Source organism: Vespa crabro, chromosome 4 (genome assembly GCF_910589235.1).
Source record: "Vespa crabro chromosome 4, iyVesCrab1.2, whole genome shotgun sequence".
Lineage (NCBI taxonomy): Eukaryota > Metazoa > Arthropoda > Insecta > Hymenoptera > Vespidae > Vespa > Vespa crabro.
The window spans coordinates 6,608,962-6,632,114 of NC_060958.1; the positions used below are offsets into that span (position 1 = coordinate 6,608,962).

Sequence of the window (23,153 nt, forward strand, 5' to 3'; positions counted from 1 at the left end):
ACTTAGATATGCACGTACATACATACCAAAGGTGGTTATAATAATTCAAAGAAAATTCTATTTGAATAAAGAACGTCAGTAAGTGAACATAAAATATTATATAATATATATATATATATATCTTGATATTTCTTCGTGGCTTCAAATTTGTATAATTTTTTTTTCCTTCTTTTTTTTCATTTTTCTCTTACGACGTATAATATGAACATAATTTCTTTTTCGCTCTGCTCATTGTAATTTGATATAACTTCAATAATAAATCAATAATAATTGTATAAAATAAGCCCCTTCCTCCTGTTTATTCTCGACATTTCTATTTGTTCGTATCGTTGAATATCTCCTCTTGAAAAGTTCGATAGCACATGTACGTCGAAGAAATAAAGAAAAAAAATTTCTACTAAACGTTATTCGAAAAAAAAAAATTAAATATCAAATAAATAAATATTATATTAAAAACGATTTGTCAATCAAAATAAAAAGTAAAACGAAATGAAGAAGAATTATTCCTTAATCGTAATAACGCTTTACAATCGTACAATTAATTCAATTACCGGATACCGATTCTTTCATCTACATAATAATTTTCTTCAAAAAGTGATAACATATAATCTAAAATATATTGATTATAATGATTATGTGTATATAATTTAAAATGTATAATAATCTAAAATCACGCAATAAAGATATTCCATTGATTCCATAGGTAAAATCATTTGACGTAAATATCAACCGAGATCGAGAATTAATAAGTTAATGCGCATAACGTTCTTTAAGCTTCGTATAAAGAAAAAAAAAAAAAATAAACATTTCATTACGCTCTTCGTTTCACGTTCATTCGAAAATAATCTAAAATATAACTCGCACTCGCAATTTTTTTCATCTTATCTCACAATCAAGATTCAATCATAGTGATTCGATCCGTCTCCCTAGACGTAAAATCATCTAACGTATATATTATTATATTTAAATATTACAATTGAAAATGTATTATATGATTTAAAATTAATGATAAATTAACAAGTACGAAATGTACGATGAAGTAAAAATAATAATTCATTTGCTTTTCGAATACAAATGAATTTTGCTCGAACACGATTATTAAAACGTGCCGGCGTCTTGTAAAATCTTACGGGACGTAAGAGAATACAAAAGAAAAGAGAAAAAGAACGAGGAAAAAAGGACGAGGAAGAGGAAAAAGAAGAGGGAGTGAACAAGGTGGGGGTGGGGGTGGGGTGAGGGGAGTGGGGAGAACGAAGTGGGGGAGGAAGATGACTCGAGAAACGCGACCAGCTTCTTCTCGGTCCTTCTTGGAATCTTAAATTAAAGCGCTCTCGTTGTTTTGCGATCGGAAAAAGGGGATCCCGATCGGTGGAAGGCAACGGATCCGCTACGCCGACGAGGACTTGAGAGCGTTCCGGTGTCGTTCGCAATCGGGGGCATAAAGTGTCCCGCATAAAGCAAAGTCCAAGCTACGAAAAGCAAGTAAGTAGACGGGATTGGGGAGAAGAGGTGGTAGCGATGGTGGTAGGGGTGGGATGAGGATGAAGGTGAGGGTGAGGGAAAGGGAAAGGACCAAACGTTGGACCGAAGTTAGGTGGAAGGTAATACAGGTACGACTCGCTAACCTATCGTGCCCCGTTCCATTTCTTTTCACTTTCGACGACGATCGAGACTTTACGACGATTTCAAAAACAGAGAGAAAGAGAGAAATGGAGAGAGAGAGAGAGAGAGAGAGAGAGAGAGAGAGAGAGAGACAAATAACATGCTCGATCTTTCAGCTTGTTCCTCTTGTAAAACCTTAAAGCGGTTTTCCTGTTAAACGGGAGTTCCATGCACTTTCGTACACTTCGTCGTTATTCTTTCATTTCTTTCATTTCTATTTCTTATTTTTTTCTTCTTTTTTCTTTTCTTTTTTTTTTTCTTTTTTGTTTCCTTTCCTTTTCTCCTTTCTATTTAAAATGGCGATTAAAAATTAAAGAAATCGAAAAGATGCATATATATATGATCGTGAGAAATTTCTAATGGCTTTTATATTTGGCCATCGACAAAATTCTATCTGATTTACAAAAATATCTTATTATTTTCGAATTGCAATGAAAAATCATTCGACGATAGTGAAAATATCGTCCGTTTTTATTTCTATTAATTTAATTGACAAAAAAAAAAAAAAAGAAAAAAAAACAATATGCTTAACTCTCAACAAGTTTATATATGCGCCATCTGTTACGCAATTGTCGTAAGCCACGAAACTTCCTCAACGTTCCCCGCCATTTTAATTTGCAACATTTTTCAAGCAAGCGCTACCTTCCCTTCCTTTACTTTTACTTTTATGATCTTTCCTTTCGTGTACTTCTAATGTATCAGCGATGTATTACACCGGAGTACATATATACATATATATATATATATATATATATATATATATATATATATATATATATATATATTCCTTATTAGTATCTGGAGAATGCTTAGGAATTTGTCGACTAAAAAGGAATGCTTTGCTGATCTCTACTGATGCTACTACATACGTACAGAAGATATGTACGATAAAAAAGCTCGCTCTTTTCCTTTAAAGGTATCTACTTCATGTGAATGCATAAATTTAAATCGACGTAAGAATATTTTCTTATTTGGAAAAAAGATAAAAAGGAAAAAAAAAGAAAGAAAAGAAAAAAAGAAAGAAAAATAGAAAAACCAAAATTTCGTTGCACGATCTTTATGACCTTACCAAAAATGCATTTAAAGGCACAGCCCTGAAGAATTTTAATTCAGATAAATCCAAAATGACGAGCCGGCTAACCTTTTAACATTCCACCGATAACGGACCGGATCATCCTACGACGTATGCTGTTGCAGCTTCCTCCTTATCTTTTATTTTATCAACTTGGCAAAATCGAGTTTATACCTCTTTAAAAATTCCATATTCTTTCAGTTTTTCTCTCCGTCCTGAACCACTCTCTTCCTACCCCCCAGCCCCACACCCAACCTTCTCCGTCTCTTCATAGCCGCTATCAAATATAATTTAGTATCGTACTCGTTTATAGAATAAATTAATATCTTTGGTCGTTAGTTTTAACGATACGTTCTACTTTATCGACGTGATGTAGTATTACTGGTAGAAACTCGAATGGTAATGTAGAGCATTTTAATTCTGATGTTTTATAAATGATTAATTAAAACGAAATAATGACATTCATTGAAGATCTGTTATATATATATATATATACATACTTATTCGAAGAAAAAAAAAAAAAGAAAAGAAAAAAGCTATACAAATTTAAGAATCAATTATAATGTATTGACCCATCGTACTATGTGATATGATTTTTTACCGACTCTCAATAGGGTCACATTATTCGATAATATATGAATACCAGGAACTACAACTTCGTTCAAGTTTGTAACTTTTGCATAATTTACGTAAAAACCGCCTGCTGATATAATTCTACGTGCATCATGATCACTTTTGAAACATTTAACTTGTGTTGCTAATTCGTATATCGTTAAGCCTTGTTCCCCTAATATATCTACAACGGTTGCTCCTTCAAATACATTGGCTATCTCATCGGCACTCATCTTAACTAAAGTATCGATTGACTTATTATATAACACCATTGAAGCTTCTTTAGCTGCCTTTAAGCCGAGTTCTGAAAAAAGATATTTTTTTTTTTTTTTTTTTTATGTTTTTTTTTTCCTCAGGTAATAAAAGTATTATTCTATGTTAAATATTTTTATTAAATTAGAACTACCTCCATGAACAAGAAGTGTAACTTCTTCGGCTAAAATTTTTTGGGCAAATCTATCTTCTGGCTGTTTCAAATGCTCTTGTACAATGTTGTCTATTTTATAGAGCGGTAGAAAGGTAAAGAGTTTTAATAGATTTTCAACATCTTTGTCTTTGGTTCTAATGAAGAATTGATAAAGTTGAAAACTGGAGGACTTCGATGGTGATAACCAAACCGCATTGCCAGTAGATTTCCCAAATTTTTTACCACCTTCTGCCGTTATAAGCGGCAATGTTAAACCATAAACTGTCTTATTTGTGGCTTTTGTGATTAAATCGTATCCGGACATAATATTACCCATTTGATCGCTTCCACCAATTTGAAATAGACAGTTATATTTATTTGCTAAATGAAACCAATCGTATGCTTGAAAAACTTGATAAGTAAATTCTGTAAAACTCATTCCTGTTTCTGAATTTAAACGTGATTGAACGGATGTCCGTCCTAACATAGTACCCAATCTAAAGTATTTTCCAACTTTTCTTACAAACTGAATGATATTAATATTCGTATACCAATTGATATTATTTAAGATGATCAATGGCTTCAATAATTTGGTATTATCGGACCAAAAATACTGTTTATGATTATTAAATATATTTTCTATGTCTTCTTTAATGGATTCCAAGTTGGTCTTTAAGAGAAGTTCTTCCATTTCGATTCTTTCAGACTTTCTATGACTAGGATCACCTATTAAACCAGTTCCTCCACCTAATACAGCTATGACTTGATGTCCAGCTCTTTGCCAATGTAAAAGATTCATCAATATTAACAAATTTCCTATATGTAAACTGCTGGCTGTTGGATCGAATCCAGCGTAAACACATTGTGGAGATGTAGTTAATAAATCTGTTATTTCTTGGCTGTAAGAAGAAAAAGAAAGGTTAGTTTTTTTTTTTCTTTTTATTTTGTGTTTTCAATAATAGTGCAATAAATATATATAATACGCAATATACAGATTAATAATACTTACTTACAATTATTCGGAAAAATATCCTCGTACATACCCCTGTCTTTGAGTTTTAATACATTTTTATCTATCTTGTTTTTCTCTCTTTCTTTATGTATATAATTTTCATTAGAACTATGCTTTCTGTGATAAACTTGAAAAAACGTTCGAACGCTCAATAAACGTTTTATATGCATTATAATAGTTTTTAATTGAGACCTATGCTTCAGATCATTTAATTAAAAATTAATTAAATTAATTTTTTTTGTAAAAGATTTTCACTTCAAAAATTTTTTCACAAACAAATTGAACGATGTACGACGATTCCGACTTACATTCGTTTTGCCTCGAAAGAGGTTAGGAGTAGCATTGATTATAAATTTCATAAGAGGACGAACTCGTTTGTTCAATTTTCATAAATAATAATTTCTTTTTTTTTCTCGTTATAATTTTAATCTTGTTATTAATAAAATGTACAAATCGAAATTTTGTCTTAATCTTTTTTAAAATAATTCCGTACTTAATAATGAAAATATTTCGTACGGTTTATAAAGTGATACTATTGGTTGCTCATAGGATTTAGTCCTTTCTCATTGGTCAATATACGATACAAAATGACAAACTACCAATAAGAATTTTTACGCGAATAATGCCGATCTAAATGTTATTTTTAATATACGTGGGTGATTTGAAAAGTTTCTGACCTAACAAAGATACAAGACATTTTTTTCTTTTTATACATAAATTTATTTTTATTTTTTTACATACTCTCCTTGAAAGTCTATACACTTTTCCCAACAATGCTCCCATCTCTTTAACCCGTTCAAATGGTATTTGGGGTCTTTCTCTGTAAAATAATTATTTAAGAAAGTGATGGCCTCCCTCATTTAACATAATCATAAAAATCTCTTTCCTTTGAGCGCAACTTTTATCTTAGGGAACAAAAAAACGTCGCTTGCGGACTAGATCTGATGAGCAAGAAGAATGGTCAAACAATTCAAACTGTAATTCGTGGATTTTTTGCTATGGCAAATGCTAAGATGTGAGACAGCACATTGTCTTGGTGAAAGAAAATTTTTTTTTCTCCAAAAATATAACCATTTTTATCGCAATTCCTACCTTCAGTTTGTCAAGTAATGATACGTAGTATGATCTTGTAATGATTATTACCTTTTTGAAACTAATCGATTAAGATAACTCCATGACTATCCCAAAAAACAGTCGCTATCATTTTCTCAGCCGAAAAAACAGTTTTTGTTTCTTTTAGAGCAGATTCTGCCTTCGCAGTCCATTGTTTTGATTGTATTTCTATTTCTCGGTTATAATGGTGTATCCAAGTATCATCTACAGTAATTAATTGGCGTAAAAACTCTGATTTATTACGCCTAAACTGCGTCAACAGAACATTGAAAATGTTCATTCAAAAACGCTTTATGGTCTAACGTAAGCAAACGCGGCATCCAACGCATTGAACAGCTTTCTTATGCCTAAATCTTGATTCAATATGTAACAAACACATTCTATGGACATATTCATAGTTTTTGCTAAGTCTCTGATTTTAATTCGACAATTGTTTAGTACCATTTGGTGAACTTGAGTGATGTTATCGTCAATGGTTGGAGTTTTTGAATGTCCCGAAGGTCCATCGTCTTGTAAACTGATACGGCCACGTTTAAATTCAGCTACCTAACATTTCACAGTGGTAAATAATGATGTAAAGTTCAATCCGTACCCAACGTCCAACTTGTCTTTGATTTGCGTAGGTATATTGCCTTTAGAAAACAAATATTTAATGACAGCTCGATACTCGATTTTTTCTATTTTCACAAAAACACACATCGATTCATTCAAATGATTGTCAAACAACTGCGCATCCAAAATATCTGAAATTTTAGTATCTTTTTAAAAGATGTGCAAACACATTCCCTAGCTTTTGTTGATGAGTGCTACCATCTTCATGTTGAGATCAAAAACTTTTCAGACTATCTCGTACACACATATATATATACATATATATGTATATATATATATATATATATACATATATATAATCAGTATTGAAATGAGTTATTTATTTACTAGTTGAAATCAACATTTTTCAAGTATTAGCATCGATCGAAAGGCAGATCTCTTCATTGCCTTATCGTCACCGTCCTAATATATTTGAATTTGATAGATAACAAGGTATAGACATAATCGTGTTAATAGCTCGTATGTGAATGAATGAATATAATATAATTTTATATAAGAATTAAATGTTAACAAAAGTGAAGCAATAATCATTGATATTTGATTGACATATAAATATTGTTTTTAAATGAAATATTAATGTATATATTATTTCATCATATGTAAATAATATTGAACTCGTATTAAAATATATTTAATATTTTCAGTAGCTATGTCCAATGAGGAGCGTCTTCGAAAATTATTATCTGATTTAGGAAAGGCAACTTTACGTGGTGTGAGAAAGTGTCCAAAATGTGGAACATATAACGGATCTCGTGGATTGTGTTGTAAAAATAAATATTGTGATGCGGTATTTAAAGAACCAGGAGAAAAACGAAAATTATCTACGGAAGCTTGTAAATTAATAACCGGTTCGACTGCGCAAGTGTTCTCTGTTCGAGTGAGAGACAAAGGTCCTGATTATCGAGGTTTTGTACAATTGCCATTAATAAATGCAACAATTTCTAACGAAATTACAACATTAATTTCACAAACAACCGCTCTATGTTTTGTGGATACTTGCGAGAGAAGTTTTGATACCAGTGTCCTTAAATGTCATGTAAGTAAATAAATATTCTCATGATAAAAAAAAAAAAAAAAATTAATTTGCCTAATGGAATTCACATGAATTGTAATAATAAGATATAATTTAAGGAGAAAGATTCATCTGATTTATCCGTATCAACGTGTCAACATATCCAAGCTGCATTAAGATGTTATGCTGAGGCTCAACCATTGACCCTAAGAAATTCTATTTTATCATCTTTAAATGTAAACAATGAAATGAAACAAGAAATTTGGTTATTAGCTACAGAAACTTCTGGTCCATTGGTACAAAGAGTTTCTAAAAATATAATGGCTGTAAAATGTAAAGCTTCGCCAAAACATCCTTTAGGATATCTTCATTTTTCTTTCTTTGTTACTAAATTGAAAGATAGAGTAGAACATCGTTGTTTCTGTAGTTGTACTGCATTTAAGGTAAGTTAATAGAATAATCATTTTTTAAACTTTATAAAGTTTAAAATTCTTCATGAAAATTGTAGTGTTTTATATAAAATTATATGTACAGGGTACAACAAAATCAATTGGAGATAAGATAGAAACAATGCATTTTTTGCAAGCAAAGCGCTGTGTACATTTTTATGCATGTATATGTGCCTTTGCTAGTGATCCTAAATTGTCGGAAGAATTTAGTTATTATATAAACTTAAATCAAAATGATTTAAGTATACCAAAGCCATCAGTATCAATTTTGCAACATAATGAACAAGATAAAATAGTTGGAATAGGTAATATATATATTTTTTATGGAAGGATACTTTCCTATCATAAAAGATACCTAATTTTGTGTTATAACCAATGTTAGATCTAGATGCTTTAAACACAGATGATGCTGATACACATCTGTTGATTTTTCGTGATGACACTTTAACTGTGCAAAGTTTAGATGGAAATAGACTTGATTTAGATTCAATGAACTTGGATTCATCAATTTTACCTAATAGCATTGTTGAAAATATTGAAGTGGAATGTGATCGTAGTTTGTTAGAAGATAATAATATTATTTCTCAGGTATCACACAACCATTCTATGCTATTTGCTAATAGCCAGTGAATATTTGAAAGTATTATTAAAATAATATTCTAATTATAATTATAATTATTTTTCAGGTTCATAATTTGGAAGTTATCGACCAGAATGGTGTACAATTTAATGGAAATACTATGAAAATATTAGATGAGCAAACTGAAATTGATACAAAGTACAATGTATTAAATAGTCAATATATATTAAATGATAATAATATAAAAATATTAAATACTGGAAATTTAAAAGTCATTGATACAAATACAGTATTAGATGTAAACAATATAAAATTAATAGATACTAATGCAGTAATAAATGGTAGTGAGATTAAGATGATAGAAAAGAATGCTTTAATACAGTATGATAATGGAAATATATCTAATTCTGAAAGTGGTTCTATCCAACCGGCTGTTTCAATAAAGAGAAAAAGAGATGACAAAAATATGAATAAATTAAATGCTACAGGTCTAAATAATTTAAGTTCCATTGAACCTAGAAAATCAAAAGCAAAACCAACTATTATAAAGAGATATCAAAATTCATGCGAAGACTTGGACGAAGCTAATACAAGCCTATCTTTCATAAAATGGTTAGCATCAATTACAGAGAGAATAAATCAAACAATGCATTTTCAATTTGATGGAAAACCTGACCCTTTGGTATTTCATGTACCACAAATATTTTTTGATTGTTTACGGGAGAGAATATCTTGTGGCGGTAAGAAAAAACGTTTACCTAATTCAACAACAGCCTTTGTCAGAAAAGATGGAGTACCATTGGGCACCTTTACTAAATATACATGGCAAATTACAAATATATTACACGTGAAGAGTATTTTTGAAACGCCTCTTATACCTTTAGAAATAACACGAAGTTTTATACAAAATGCAGATGGTACATACGAATTATATAAACGAAAAGAAACTGATATCGATCGGTATAAAAAAACAAATAATAATGCATTGATCAAACCATTGGAATTGAAAACTTATCTAAAAGTTGGTAAGGACTTTTTCGATAAAATATTATTTCTGCATTATATAGATATACATATATTAGCCAACAATTTTAATTAATTTTTTTGTTAATGGAATATAGTTTTCCAAATAATATTTTTAGGTAATACTTCTCCAAATCAAGTGGAGCCAACGCCGTTCTTAATAGAATGGATACCGGATATTCTACCAATATCGAAAATTGGCGAATTGAGAATTCGATTTGAATTTGGACACGTTAAAAATGAAGCTAGCCAAAGATGGAGAAAGATAGCATTATCGAAAAATTATTGAATAAAAAGTTAAAATGTCTATATAAGTTAAGTATTTATTTTAAAGTATTGTATTGTTATTTCTTTGTTATTGCAAAATTTTAAGTGTTTGAAAAAGAACAAAAAGAAAAAAAAAACAGAAAAAAAAAGAAAAAGAAGAAAAAAAACCACAAGAATATTTTACATTGCATAGTCATGTATATATCTAAATCGGCTATTAATCGTATGCGAAACGATTTTATGTTATATATTATAAGTTAATTTAAATGAACTTTAACCCTTTCAGTACATAAATTCTAATAACGAATCTATCAAAATAATGTGTAATTAACTTTGTATATTTTTATGAATGCTTGTACATTATTTATATATTTTATCTGTGTGAATATATTTCAATTTAAATTGAATTATAAGATATTTAACTAACTAGTACTTGAAGGGTTAAATAATGCAAAATTTTTAATTGTATAAAAAAAGCATATATATATATATATGCTTCGAAAAAAATTTAAATACGTTAGAAAGTATATTATCGATAATGTACTGAAACATATATAAGTATTGCTATTTCTGTTTTTGATACTCTAATAGGTTGGAGTTGAAATTGTTAAATGCAAAGACTGATCTAATTTACTCTGTTTTTTAAAGATGGGTACAAAGTGCGTTCCTAAATAAACAATTGTTTGCCGATGCGCGAATAAAATTTTAGAGAATCATTTAGAGCGTCGTTTAATGATAATTAAATTATATTGATGAAAACTTGTTTGAACAAGCAATTTATATATTTTAAATTTTCCTATTTTTTATTTATTTATTAAAATTACTACTACCGAGATGAATCGACGTTAAAAGAAAGAAAGAAAAAGGAAAAAAAAAATTCGAATTGTTTTTATTATATAATGATTAATGTATCATACACATATGTCGATTTAATATATTGTGTATATATATATGTGTATGTATGTGTGTATATATATATATATATATATATACACATATCTTAGATCGGAAATACTAAAAAATATGTTATTTAATAAATACGTATTCTATAATATTGTAAATTTTTTTCGATTATTTTCCTGCAACCATATTCAATCATATAATTCATAAAAAAATTCTAAGCATGATTAGGTTAAAAACAATAGCCATACATAATACAGGAAAGAAATAAAGATTATATATTCAAGTCGTATCGAATAAAATGTCTTTTTTCGCGGATTTTAGAAGTACGAACGTTAAAACATATCTATCGAGTCTCAAGGTTAAACCGAATGTAAATATCAAGATCATGATTGCCATTACAAATTTCAAATCTCCAATTTGACTTTATTATCCTTGCACAAAAAAAATTTTATGTGCGAGGATAAAGAAAGATAGATAAAGATGGAGATAGAGAGAGAGAGAGAGAGAGAGAGAGAGAGATAAAATTAAATAAAGAAAGAAAAAAAATATTTCTTCCTTGAAATACTAGATACTTTTCGAAAAAGAAAAGAAAAAAGAAAACACCCTATTTATAGATGTTTAAAAAAATAATAAATAAAAGGACCGATATCGCTGATATCGACCTAAATAAATCAATTCGATTTCATGTCCCGTATATCTCAGTCCCATAAGGTTACCATGAAAATTTTTTTTCTCTAGACATACAGCACACGACGTTACGCGATGATTTTCTTTCCTTCCTTTTCTCTTCCTCCTTTCTCTCTCTCTCTCTCTCTCTCTCTCTCTCTCTCTCTCCTCTTCTCTCCTCTCCCTGCCACCTTTGCTCTCCTCACCTTTCTCACTCACTCACTCGCTCGCTCGCTCACTCTCTTTATCTCTCCCTCCATGAGCGACGCCGTGAATCAAAGGAACTGTTGTAAGAAATTTCGATTGACGAAAAATAATATGACATTGTTAAAATATATTGATTTAAAATAATATAAGGCCATTTTTAAAATGTTATCAATGATAAATAAAGTTGTTTGAAATGATGAAAATTTTACGCGCGATTAATTCTATTGAATTAAGATTCAACCGGAAACGTTGAATACGTACGGAAGCTGCCTCTGACGTAGGAGAGTTAGAGAAGCGTACACTTCCATTTTCTCGATCCACTCGGCGAACAGAGAGCACGTGTTTGTGTCGCCGGCAGTTTCGTTTAATACGAAGTACTCGACTTTTTTTGTATCTTATCGAAATCTCACCGTTGTTTACGCCATTATCACGTATCGTGTATAATATTCGAATCGATCGTTTAATTATCCTTTTCCATATAATAATATCAACATGAATCCGGAAAAGTTGAAGAAGCTTCAAGCCCAAGTACGAATCGGCGGTAAGGGAACACCCCGACGCAAGAAGAAGGTACATCAATCTTTTTTTTGTTTTTTTTTTTTTTTTTTTTTTTTTTATTATTTTTTTTTCTTCTTTCATTTCCCTTTACATTAGTTACGTTCGATCGTATTAACTTTCGTTCTACTTCGATCTCATTAATTCTAATTTTACATCTTTTTCTTTTCCTTTTTTTTTTTTTTTCCTTATAATACAACTCTATTTCTATAGAAAATATTTTCTCTAGTTTAACGTTCTCTTTCATTGAAATAGAAATTCAACCTGTATCTAAGATATTACGTTTTAGACATATTTCTTTCTTTATTCTTTGATAATTCATTTATATTATTGATATTCTTTGATTTCTTTCTATCATCTTACATTTCTTGCTACTATTTACATTGATTTACTTATAGCTAATTATTATGAGAAAAAACATGGAATAGTTTTATTGTTCCAACATATAGATATCATTAATTTTCACTTCTATTCCTAATAGACAATTGTTTATTTATTAGTTAATTTATTTTCTTTAATTCTAAAACTTCATTATTACTTTCATGTAAATGATAATATCTATGGGATTTTGCAGGTAGTACATGCGACCGCTGCGACAGATGACAAAAAGCTACAAAGTTGTCTGAAAAAATTATCTGTTAATACTATTCCTGGTATAGAGGAAGTTAACATGATCAAGGACGATGGTACTGTCGTCCATTTTAATAATCCAAAAGCTCAGGCCAGTTTATCGGCTAACACATTTGCGATTACTGGCCATGGGGAAAATAAACAAATAACCGAAATGTTGCCTGGTATACTAAGTCAATTAGGTCCAGAAGGTTTAACGCAACTTAAGCGGTTAGCAAGTACAGTGGCAGGTAGCGCAGTTGGTAAAGCTACGTTAGAAGAAGACGACGAAGTTCCAGACTTAGTCGAGAATTTTGATGAGGCAAGCAAAGAAGAGGTAAATGTTATAAAAGATTCTATAGTTTTTATAAATAAAAATAATTATATATCTTTGTTATTTAACTCTATAGATAATATCTATGTTTATTTCTAGGTTGCACCAAAAAAAGAAGTCGAAGAGAATGATAAAGTCTCCGGTGACAAAAAAGAAATAATCACAATCGACGAAAAGAAAGAGGCACCATTAGCTACGCCCGAAGCTTAAAGAATTTATTGTCGAGGTAAAGCCCTAGGTACATAGATATATAGACATTAAGTAAATCTCTTGCGAAGAAACACAAGTACTATTGTTCATTAGATTTCCTTATTTTCTATAGATGTTTCCCAGGACAGACTGTTGTAATTAAAAGTCAAGAAATGCGAAGTTGCATAAGCAACAATTAAGCGAAATATAACTATACACACGTTATAAATACTTGACATACACTATAATACTGCTATATGAGTAACAGTTGACAAGAAATAAAATAGGCTGTTACAGAAATTAAATATTTCTACGAAAGATGTGTTTCTTATTTTATTGCATCTGTTAAACGTATACTTTGTTTTGAATCAGCTGAGAAAAAACATTATTATTCCCGAATTAAAAGTAGCGGATATATATATATATTTATATTTATATTTATATATATATTTATATATATATATATATATGTTTAAACAAAAGCCACATTCTATAACAATGTTGTGAATGTTTATCTCAGTTGTTCAAGTGTATGTAAAGACTAATACAAAATAATGAATTTATATAATATGGCTATATATCATATCGACGCCTTGAAACGAATTAACGATGACTTTTTAAAGAAAATCATTGTTTTATTAGCTTTGATTTTTCATTTCAACTAACTTTATACAAGCTGGAACTTCAAATTAATAACGGGGAAAAAAAAGTAAGAGAGAAAAAAAACGAAGTTACACTCGAAAAAACGGAGGATAAGGTTTTATCTATCTGTAATAATGTTATTTAACAAAGGAAAGTTTATATAGATTATAGATTGAAGCAAAAGTAGGTGGAAAATATTGAAACACTTCTATTTTAATCAATAAAGTTAATAACAATGGCTACTAACTGGTTACTACGAAGTGGTACCAAACTTGCAATGGCTTTCCAGCACGCAGAGAGAGAGAGAGAGAGAGAGAGAGAGAAAGAAAAGGGGGTGTAATATTTTGTAATGTAATCTATGGAATAAATTCTTTTGCTGGAAGTGCGGTTTTCTACTTAAAACTAAAAAATTAAGGAAGAAAAAAAAAAGAAAAGCAAACATAAAAGAACAAATTTCATGCGTTCCGTCACACTGTATACAATAATCTTATTGTCTCGATATTTATATTTTCATTGGTAGAATAAACTTGTATCAAATATGTAGTATGCAAATATAACTAATAAGAGCTCTATGTATATATATACATACCATACATACATATATATATATATATATCATATAATATACATATATATGTATCATATATAATATATATATATATATATGTATATATATAATCTACCTATAATAGAAACTTTATATACCTAAAACATGATTAACATCAAACGAAGTCGAATGTTTTGATCGTGATAAGAAAACAACAAGAACTAACGATTTTTTTTTTATAATTGCATAATAATAACATTTATGTATAATACCACTAAACATTCTGCTTGGTCCAATTCATTTTGTTTTTGAACTTTCTCTAATGACTCTCTCTAATAACTTTTTATAGTCTAAAATAAAAAAAGAAAAAAAAATCAAAATCCTCATGGAAACGAGATAAAAAATGAGAACTAACACTTGATTGATCTAATAAACTTGTTTATCGAGTGTATTAACATTTAATTATATGTATTAACATGTAATTTAAAAAAGAAATAGAGAAAACTCATTAGAAACATTAGTTTTGCACTTCATTAGACTTTCGTTGCTATCTCTCCTTTTTTATTTCCCATTTATTACTAAACTTTAGAAAGAGATATATAAAAAGTTGTTGATATTAGAGAAAAATAATATAAACTTTATCCATGAGGACATTGAAAAAAGAAAGTATATGTATTTATTGGTACAGCCTTTTCTTTTGGGAAAATTAAAGTTATATGCACTCTACCGGAAAAAATAACTATCTATTGGGTTGGCAATTAAGTGATTGCGGATTTTGTCGATGATGGACTTTACACTTTCTTATGTTGTGTTAACGTGGTCATTCCATCTAACCTATATTTTTTTCTTATTTGGACTTCTACCTTTAATTTAGTAAAAAAATTATATCGATTAGTGCTTTAATTTTGTTTTTATCCCAATTTAAAAATGGAAGAACAAGACGTGCACTTTAGACATATTTTATTGTATTACTTCCGAAAAGACAAGAACGCATCGTAAGCACAAAAGAAGTTATGTGCCGTATATGGAAATGAAGCCTTGAAAGAAAGGCAGTATCAAAATTGGTTTGCCAAATTTCGTTTTGGTGATTTTTCACTGAAAAATGCTCAACAATCTGGCCGTCCAGTTGAAGTCGATGAGATCCATATCAAGGCCATTAACGATTCAGATCGTCATAGTACAACACGTGATATTGCGGAGAAGTTCAATGTATCGCATACATGCATTGAAAAAAAATTAAAAATGCCTGGTTATGTCAAGAAACTCGATTTAAGGATCCCTCACCAGCTTAAGAAAATTCATTTGACGCAACGCATTAGCATCTGCGATTCGCTTCTGAAACGCAACGAAACTGATCCATTTCTGAAAAGCCTAATTACTGGCGACGAAAAGTGGATAGTTTATAACAACGTTAATCGGAAGAGATCGTGGGTAATGAAAGATGAACCAGCCCGAACGACATCAAAAGCAGAGATTCAGCAAAAAAAGATTATGCTGTCAGTCTGGTGGGATTATAAAAGAATTTTGTACTTTGAATTTATGCCACAAAACCAAACGATCAATTCAAACGTGTACGTTCAACAACTCGCCAAACTGAGTGATACAATTCAAGAAAAGCGACCGGTATTGTCAAATCGTAAGAGTGTCATTTTCCACCATGTCAATGCAAAATCCCACACGTCTTTGATCATTCGCCTAAAATTATTGGGACTGGGTTGGGATGTTTTATCACATCCACCATATAGCCCTGATCTTGCGCCTTCAGACTACCATTGGTTTCGTTCCTTGCAGAACTCCTTAGATGGTAAAATTTTTAATAACGCTGATGATGTCAGATCTCATTTAATTCAGTTTTTTGATAGCAAAGACCAGAAATTTTACGAACGTGGAATTTTGACACTGCCAGAACGATGGCAAAAGGTCATCGACAATAACGGACAGTATCTAATTGAATAAAGTTATATTTTTTAACAAAAAATAAGAATTTTCCTTCTTATTTGATATCCGCAATCACTTAATTGCCAACCCTAGAAAGGGATCCCCCAATAGAAAGGGATAGACGATAAATATATAAGAAAGTTTCATTAGTGTATATATATATATATATATTCTAGAGTTTTTTAACAACAAAACTTTGGATCTCCATGCTTTCCATCTTTGTTCAAAAGTTTGTTATATTGTATGTCTAAAAGTTTTCTTCGTCTATTTGGAACATAGTTTTAGTTAAGAACTTTGAAAGTTCGTTGTAATTTCTTCATTGAAATGATAGCAACTATCTCGACTAGTAAGAACATTAGAAAACTTTTGACTAAATTAATGTAAGTGCAAAAATAGAAAAAAGAAACAAAAAGAAAAGAAAAAGATTGCTTTAATACGTATTAGATGCGCATTTACGAATATAAATTATTTTCGACCGATCTGTCGATTATTATTTAAATATTATCATTTAATTATTTCGAATTATTATTCATAAAATCTACGAAGGATAAATATAAATTGATAAATAATTTTTAGAATAATAACATATTAGTATTCTCTCTTCCATTTAAATGAACATTATAATACACGAACGAATATTAATCGATTATTATTTAAATTATGATTTAATCATTTTGTATTATTATTCATATTTAAAAGAAGAAAAGGGATAAATATAAATTGAAAAATAATATTTGATTGGAATAATGTGTAATCGATTCGCATTATAAATACGAACAGCTGATCATCGATTATTATTAAATTATTTGTTTAATTATTTTAAATGATTATTTATAAATGAAAGATATATATATATATATATATATATATATATATACATACTGTGAAAAATAATTAATATACAAAATGTAACTTCCATTTTAAATAATGTGAAATTGATTAATTTCTTTTCGATTTATTGATTAATCTATTAGTCAAATGTAGACAAACAAAATAGTAATGATAAACCAAAGAAGAATAGATAATAGAGAAAAAATGTATTAATGTGCCCATCAAACGTATATCTACATATATATATAAAATTTCTAAAGTGACAAATTGTATGGCCGATGACTACGGGAGTACCACGATTACCTTGACTGTTGACATTTTGTTAGTACAATGTCGAGATACCGTGAATACCATTGTTCCTTTTTTTTTTTTATTTTATTATTATTCATTTATTCATTTACTATTTCTGTAGAAATCGATTTAAAAATAATCTTCGTATATATATTAACTATGCATAAGATTTTATTGAATGATCTAGAAATGATCTAGCAATAAATATTATTAAATATCGTCAGATATAACATCGGAAAAAAAAGATAAATAAATAAATAAAAAATAAAATAAAATAAAATAAAATAAGAATAGGAAATAAAAATATATTAAAATGAAAAATGATTCTCTAGAGGTTTAATACAGAGTTTTCGAAAAGTTAAAGGGTCAAAGATAATAATGAAATATTACTCGAATTCTTTCGAGGAAACGAAGTCACTATGATTTATGATTATTATTCTAGATAAGAAGTCGTTCATTTTATTAAATATTGGGTTGGCAACTAAGTGATCGCGGATTTCAAATAAAAAGGAAAATTCTTAATTTTTGTTTATATAAGTTTATTCAATTAGATACTGTCCGTTATTGTCGATGACCTTTTGCCATCGTTCTGGCAGTGTCAAAATTCCACGTTCGTAAAATTTCTGGTCTTTGCTATCAAAAAACTGAATTAAATGAGATCTGACATCATCAGCGTTATTAAAAATTTTACCATTTAAGTAGTTCTGCAAGGAACGAAACCAATGGTAGTCTGAAGGCGCAAGATCAGGGCTATATGGTGGATGTGATAAAACATCCCAACCCAGTCCCAATAATTTTAGGCGAATGATCAAAGACGTGTGGGATTTTGCATTGACATGGTGGAAAATGACACTCTTACGATTTGACAATACCGGTCGCTTTTCTTGAATTGTATCACTCAGTTTGGCGAGTTGTTGAACGTACACGTTTGAATTGATCGTTTGGTTTTGTAGCATAAATTCAAAGTACAAAATTCTTTTATAATCCCACCAGGCTGACAGCATAATCTTTTTTTGCTGAATCTCTGCTTTTGATGTCGTTCGGGCTGGTTCATCTTTCATTACCCACGATCTCTTCCGATTAACGTTGTTATAAACTATCCACTTTTCGTCGCCAGTAATTAGGCTTTTCAGAAATGGATCAGTTTCGTTGCGTTTCAGAAGCGAATCGCAGATGCTAATGCGTTGCGTCAAATGAATTTTCTTAAGCTGGTGAGGGATCCATAAATCGAGTTTTTTGACATAACCAGGCATTTTTAATTTTTTTTCAATGCATGTATGCGATACATTGAACTTCTCCGCAATATCACGTGTTGTACTATGACGATCTGAATCGTTAATGGCCTTGATATGGATCTCATCGACTTCAACTGGACGGCCAGATTGTTGAGCATTTTTCAGTGAAAAATCACCAGAACGAAATCTGGCAAACCAATTTTGATACTGCCTTTCTTTCAAGGCTTCATTTCCATATACGGCATATAACTTCTTTTGTGCTTGCGATGCGTTCTTGTCTTTTCGGAAGTAATACAATAAAATATGTCTAAAGTGCACGTCTTGTTCTTCCATTTTTAAATTGGGATAAAAACAAAATTAAAGCACTAATCGATATAATTTTTTTACTAAATTAAAGGTAGAAGTCCAAATAAGAAAAAAATATAGGTTAGATGGAATGACCACGTTAACACAACAAAAGAAAGTGTAAAATCCATCATCGACAAAATCCGCAATCACTTAGTTGCCAACCCAATATATTTTTCATTTGTGTGATCATAATTAATAAATAAATTAATTAATTAATCAAACGATTTTTATATGATCAATAGTTTAAAAAGTTTGATAGTCTCGCTATCTCATATTGATTTTTCGTTTAATAAAACTCAAACATAATAATTCACAGTATTTATCATAATTAACTTTTATTTATTAAATTTGGCAACTGTTTTTTCGGATTTTGCTCTTTATTCTTTGATTTTATTCGAATACAATTACTAACTACTTTAAAATTCTTTGAACTAATTTGTAAATTAATCATTTATCCCATTTATTTGCCATTTATACCTATCATCTTACGATTTAAATATGTATTGTTAAAAATAAAAGTAATGCTAATAAATAAGAATAAATAATATTAAATAAAAATAAAGAAAATTCTTGGTTAAACTTAAATCTATAATCAATGTCCGACGATCTCGATTGGATAAAGCTCGAATTTAATAATCCGAGAATAATTTATTTTCATTTATTACAATTATTTATTTAGCAACTGTCTTCTCAACTTTCTTCTTCGTATTTTAGAGAACGACTTTCAACTACTCACCTTAAAGCTTTTTAACTTTCTAATAGCCAATTATAGAATTTTCTTGTCACATTTCATTTGCCATTACTATCTTCTCATTTTATATTTTTATCGTCAAATATAAATAAATAAATGAATGAATGAATGAATAAATAAATAAATAAATAAATAAATAAATAGAAAGCTTTTTGTAGAAAATTTGCGATTCGATGATAAATGTAATTCATTGTTAATTAAAAGGGAATATAAAAATAAATTGAAACAAAATAAAAATAATAAATTTTTTTCAATATAAATTTGACTCAACTCGAATCGACTCAACGATTAACGTCTTGTTGTTGTTGTTGTTGTTGTTGTTAATTAATGCGTGATGAAATTTTTACATATAAAAGATGTAAGAAAAAAAAAGAGGAAAGAAAAGAAAAGGAAAGAAAAAAGAAAATAGAATAAAATAAAACAAGAAAGCTTCTTTCAAATATTCTCAAATCCCGAAACAAAATAGATATAATTTTCTCGAATTATTCCATTTAGATCAATAAAATTCTTAATCCGTGTGAGAGCAAAATGACTTTTATCGTTGCACGTTAAATTAATTAAATGGTGAGTCCTTTTAGTGGCTGAACTCGAAATAAAATCTTACGCTTTTAATCCGGTCAACTAATTAACTTCGTTCTCTACCCCTTTTTTATCTCGCATGATTTTTAATCGTACTCGTCTCTCCTCTCTCTCTCTCTCTTTCTCTCTCTCTCTCTCTCTCTCTCTCTCTGTCTTTCTCTCTTTTTCTTTTTTTTTTTTTTTCTTTTTTTTTCGAACTTGGATAATTCAATTCGTTCGAACATCGACGGCGTGTCTATCAGCAGATATTAAATATAATATATGCATGAGAATAAATAATCGACGAAGTATAAATATAAATATTCTAAAATCGAACGAACGATTTATGATCAATTATGATAATAATTCTTATTTAATTATAAATCGTAATTATAGATTCTAACGAAACGAAGGATTAACGTCCAAATAATATTCTATAGTTCTCGATTAACCATTCTAGTTATATAAAAAAATAAAACCAAAATAAATATATAATAAAAAAAAAAATCAATCTCTTCATAACAAATCAAACTGATAAAAATTGTTAAACATATAAAATCGATAGAAATGATAAATCATATACATCATATGTAAGTACGTGTTTATATATACCAATAAAATCACATTGATCCTAAAACGATGTTTAATATCTAATAATTTATGTATAGAGAAAATAATTGATCAAATATAATAAGTATCTATATAAAATCGAACAAACGAGAGCTATGGGGAGGGAGGGGGAGGGGAGAAAAAAGGAGGGGATTTACGATTGCAATTATTGTTAATTATAAGTCGTATATATAGAATAAATTGAACGAAAAATTAATGTTTCAATAATAAATAACGTATCCTTTAGATAATAATAATAATCTTTAGAAAATAATAAAACGGATTTTTCTCTATTCATCTATTTATCGATCGGTCATAATAAAAGCTTACGAAGTAAATACTAGTACTTAACGTAGTCATTAACGATTCTAATCATGTTTATGGTTACTCGTTATTCTTATAAATGTAAAATCGAAGATATGATAAATAAAAATCTTGTACGCATTTTTAGATCCAAGTGAAATCGTAGGGTTCGTTATTAGTATATAATGGATCTCGTCGATGAAAATCGATCATTCTTGAACGGACGTAAAACGTGTCGTTTTATCTAAAATTATTCTAAATGAATAAGATAATATAATTAGAAAGATTATCTTTTATGAAATCTAATTTTCTTGAGATTTCGATGAGTAATAGAATATATATATATATATATATATATATATATATATACGTACATACGAATGTACATACTTACCGAAGAGATGTAATCAAGTCAAGCCGGGTTGAGAGCCGAACGACAACTGAACGTGCCTCGTTATTGTTGACCTACCTCATTGTTTACTTACAGTACCTTGTAGTACTTGTGAAGTTCTGAAAGGTACTATTACCACTACCACATTACTACTGTTAATATTCCTATCAAGACGTTTCAAGTGTGTTTACGTTATATATATATACGTTGCGATTTCACGTTGAATCGATAAAGACAAAATATTCCGTAATAAATAATACATACATATCTATTTATCTATCTATCTATATAAATATATATATATATATATATATATATATATATAAATAAAAAAAATGTTTTTATTCTATTATTTTTCTAATCGCAAAATTTATTTACGTATGTATCTTTAAAAAAAGAAAACATAAAAAGATTCATAAAGATATAACTATACGAAATTAAACGACGACTCTATATGACAACATTGTTCTGGTATAGAATATAATTTTTTTTTTTGATTTTTTTTTTGTTTTTTTGTTTCTACCTCTCGCTTCCTTTCGTTGAAATAAAACAACGCAAAGAGTAAGATGAAATTCGTGAGATAAAAGGATAAACCAAAAAGAGAAGAATCTATATGACGTAGAAAAATAAATTTTTTTTCGATAAGAAAAATCCAAAGGAGAGCTTGGAATAACGTAAGCAGCGAATTAGTTAGAAAAAGTCGAGATATCTTTCGGCAGAGATATCCTTTTTCGAGAAAAGTCTTTTTCAGTCTTGCGGTATTAGAGGATTTCAGGAGGATCGTTTTTTTATTGGAAAAGATAAATAGAGATAGAGAGACAGATAAAAAGAGAGACAGACAGAGAGAGAGAGAGAGAGAGAGAGAGAGAGAGAGGGAGAGAGAGAGAGAGAGGGAGAGAGAGAGAGAGAGAGAAAAAGAGATAGAGAAGACTATAAAAGGTTCGGGGACAAGTAAAATACCCGTTGTAATATATTTACATACATATATTTATATAATTTTATCGGGTATTTTACTTTCAATATTTTTCATCTATCCATTTTAATTATGCGACAATTCATTTACATATTTTACATGATCTATTTAATATAATCTAAAGTTTTACATATAAACGAGTGTTTTTTTTTTTAATTTTTTTTTCTTTCTTATCTATATTCTTTCCTTTTTTTTTACCAGATAAATAACCCAAAATCCTGCTAAGACGAGGAATATATAAGAAAGGATTGATTATGACAATAACATATATATATATATAAATATATATATATATATATATATATATATACATATATATACTATAATGAATCCTTAAATATATAAATATATTGAGAAACGAGAGAAAGAAGAATGTATTTATTTATTTAAAACTAACACCGTTTAAAATTAATCCTTCGATGATCGTATGATATTTATTATTTTAAGATACTT

At 29.1% G+C, this 23,153-nt stretch overlaps 3 protein-coding genes across 13 annotated transcripts; 2 read left to right on the top strand and 1 right to left on the bottom strand.

Moving 5' to 3' along the window:
- Window positions 1-2,465: 2,465 nt before the first annotated feature.
- Window positions 2,466-6,679, bottom strand: LOC124423272 (tyrosine--tRNA ligase, mitochondrial). Of its 3 annotated transcripts, none has more exons than XM_046960821.1 (4): window positions 6,319-6,679; window positions 4,762-6,081; window positions 3,753-4,651; window positions 2,466-3,650 (listed from the first exon to the last, which is right to left on the bottom strand). In XM_046960821.1, the coding sequence occupies exons 2-4, from the start codon at window positions 4,932-4,934 to the stop codon at window positions 3,292-3,294; spliced, it is 1,431 nt and encodes a 476-aa protein (XP_046816777.1). In that variant the 5' UTR covers window positions 4,935-6,081; window positions 6,319-6,679; the 3' UTR covers window positions 2,466-3,291. The 3 variants fall into 3 exon arrangements, with proteins under 3 accessions (XP_046816777.1, XP_046816776.1, XP_046816775.1); XM_046960820.1 differs by having other exon boundaries at window positions 4,762-6,230; XM_046960819.1 differs by having other exon boundaries at window positions 4,762-5,584; window positions 5,908-6,679.
- Window positions 6,680-6,788: 109 nt separating this feature from the next.
- LOC124423271 (uncharacterized protein C2orf42 homolog) lies at window positions 6,789-10,561 on the top strand. 6 transcript variants are annotated; one of them, XM_046960813.1, is made up of 7 exons: window positions 6,789-6,921; window positions 7,137-7,525; window positions 7,621-7,944; window positions 8,036-8,255; window positions 8,333-8,538; window positions 8,637-9,555; window positions 9,652-10,561. In XM_046960813.1, exons 2-7 carry the CDS (start codon window positions 7,139-7,141, stop codon window positions 9,840-9,842), a joined length of 2,247 nt encoding a protein of 748 aa, XP_046816769.1. In that variant the 5' UTR covers window positions 6,789-6,921; window positions 7,137-7,138; the 3' UTR covers window positions 9,843-10,561. The 6 variants fall into 6 exon arrangements, with proteins under 6 accessions (XP_046816769.1, XP_046816774.1, XP_046816773.1 ...); XM_046960817.1 differs by having other exon boundaries at window positions 6,790-6,921; window positions 7,134-7,525; window positions 8,354-8,538; XM_046960812.1 differs by having other exon boundaries at window positions 6,791-6,921; window positions 7,134-7,525.
- Window positions 10,562-11,884: 1,323 nt separating this feature from the next.
- Window positions 11,885-13,601, top strand: LOC124423273 (transcription factor BTF3 homolog 4). 4 transcript variants are annotated; one of them, XM_046960825.1, is made up of 4 exons: window positions 11,885-12,166; window positions 12,726-13,097; window positions 13,194-13,332; window positions 13,398-13,601. In XM_046960825.1, exons 1-3 carry the CDS (start codon window positions 12,089-12,091, stop codon window positions 13,302-13,304), a joined length of 561 nt encoding a protein of 186 aa, XP_046816781.1. In that variant the 5' UTR covers window positions 11,885-12,088; the 3' UTR covers window positions 13,305-13,332; window positions 13,398-13,601. The 4 variants fall into 4 exon arrangements, with proteins under 4 accessions (XP_046816781.1, XP_046816779.1, XP_046816780.1 ...); XM_046960823.1 differs by having other exon boundaries at window positions 13,194-13,320; XM_046960824.1 differs by having other exon boundaries at window positions 13,194-13,320; window positions 13,417-13,601.
- Window positions 13,602-23,153: the final 9,552 nt, after the last annotated feature.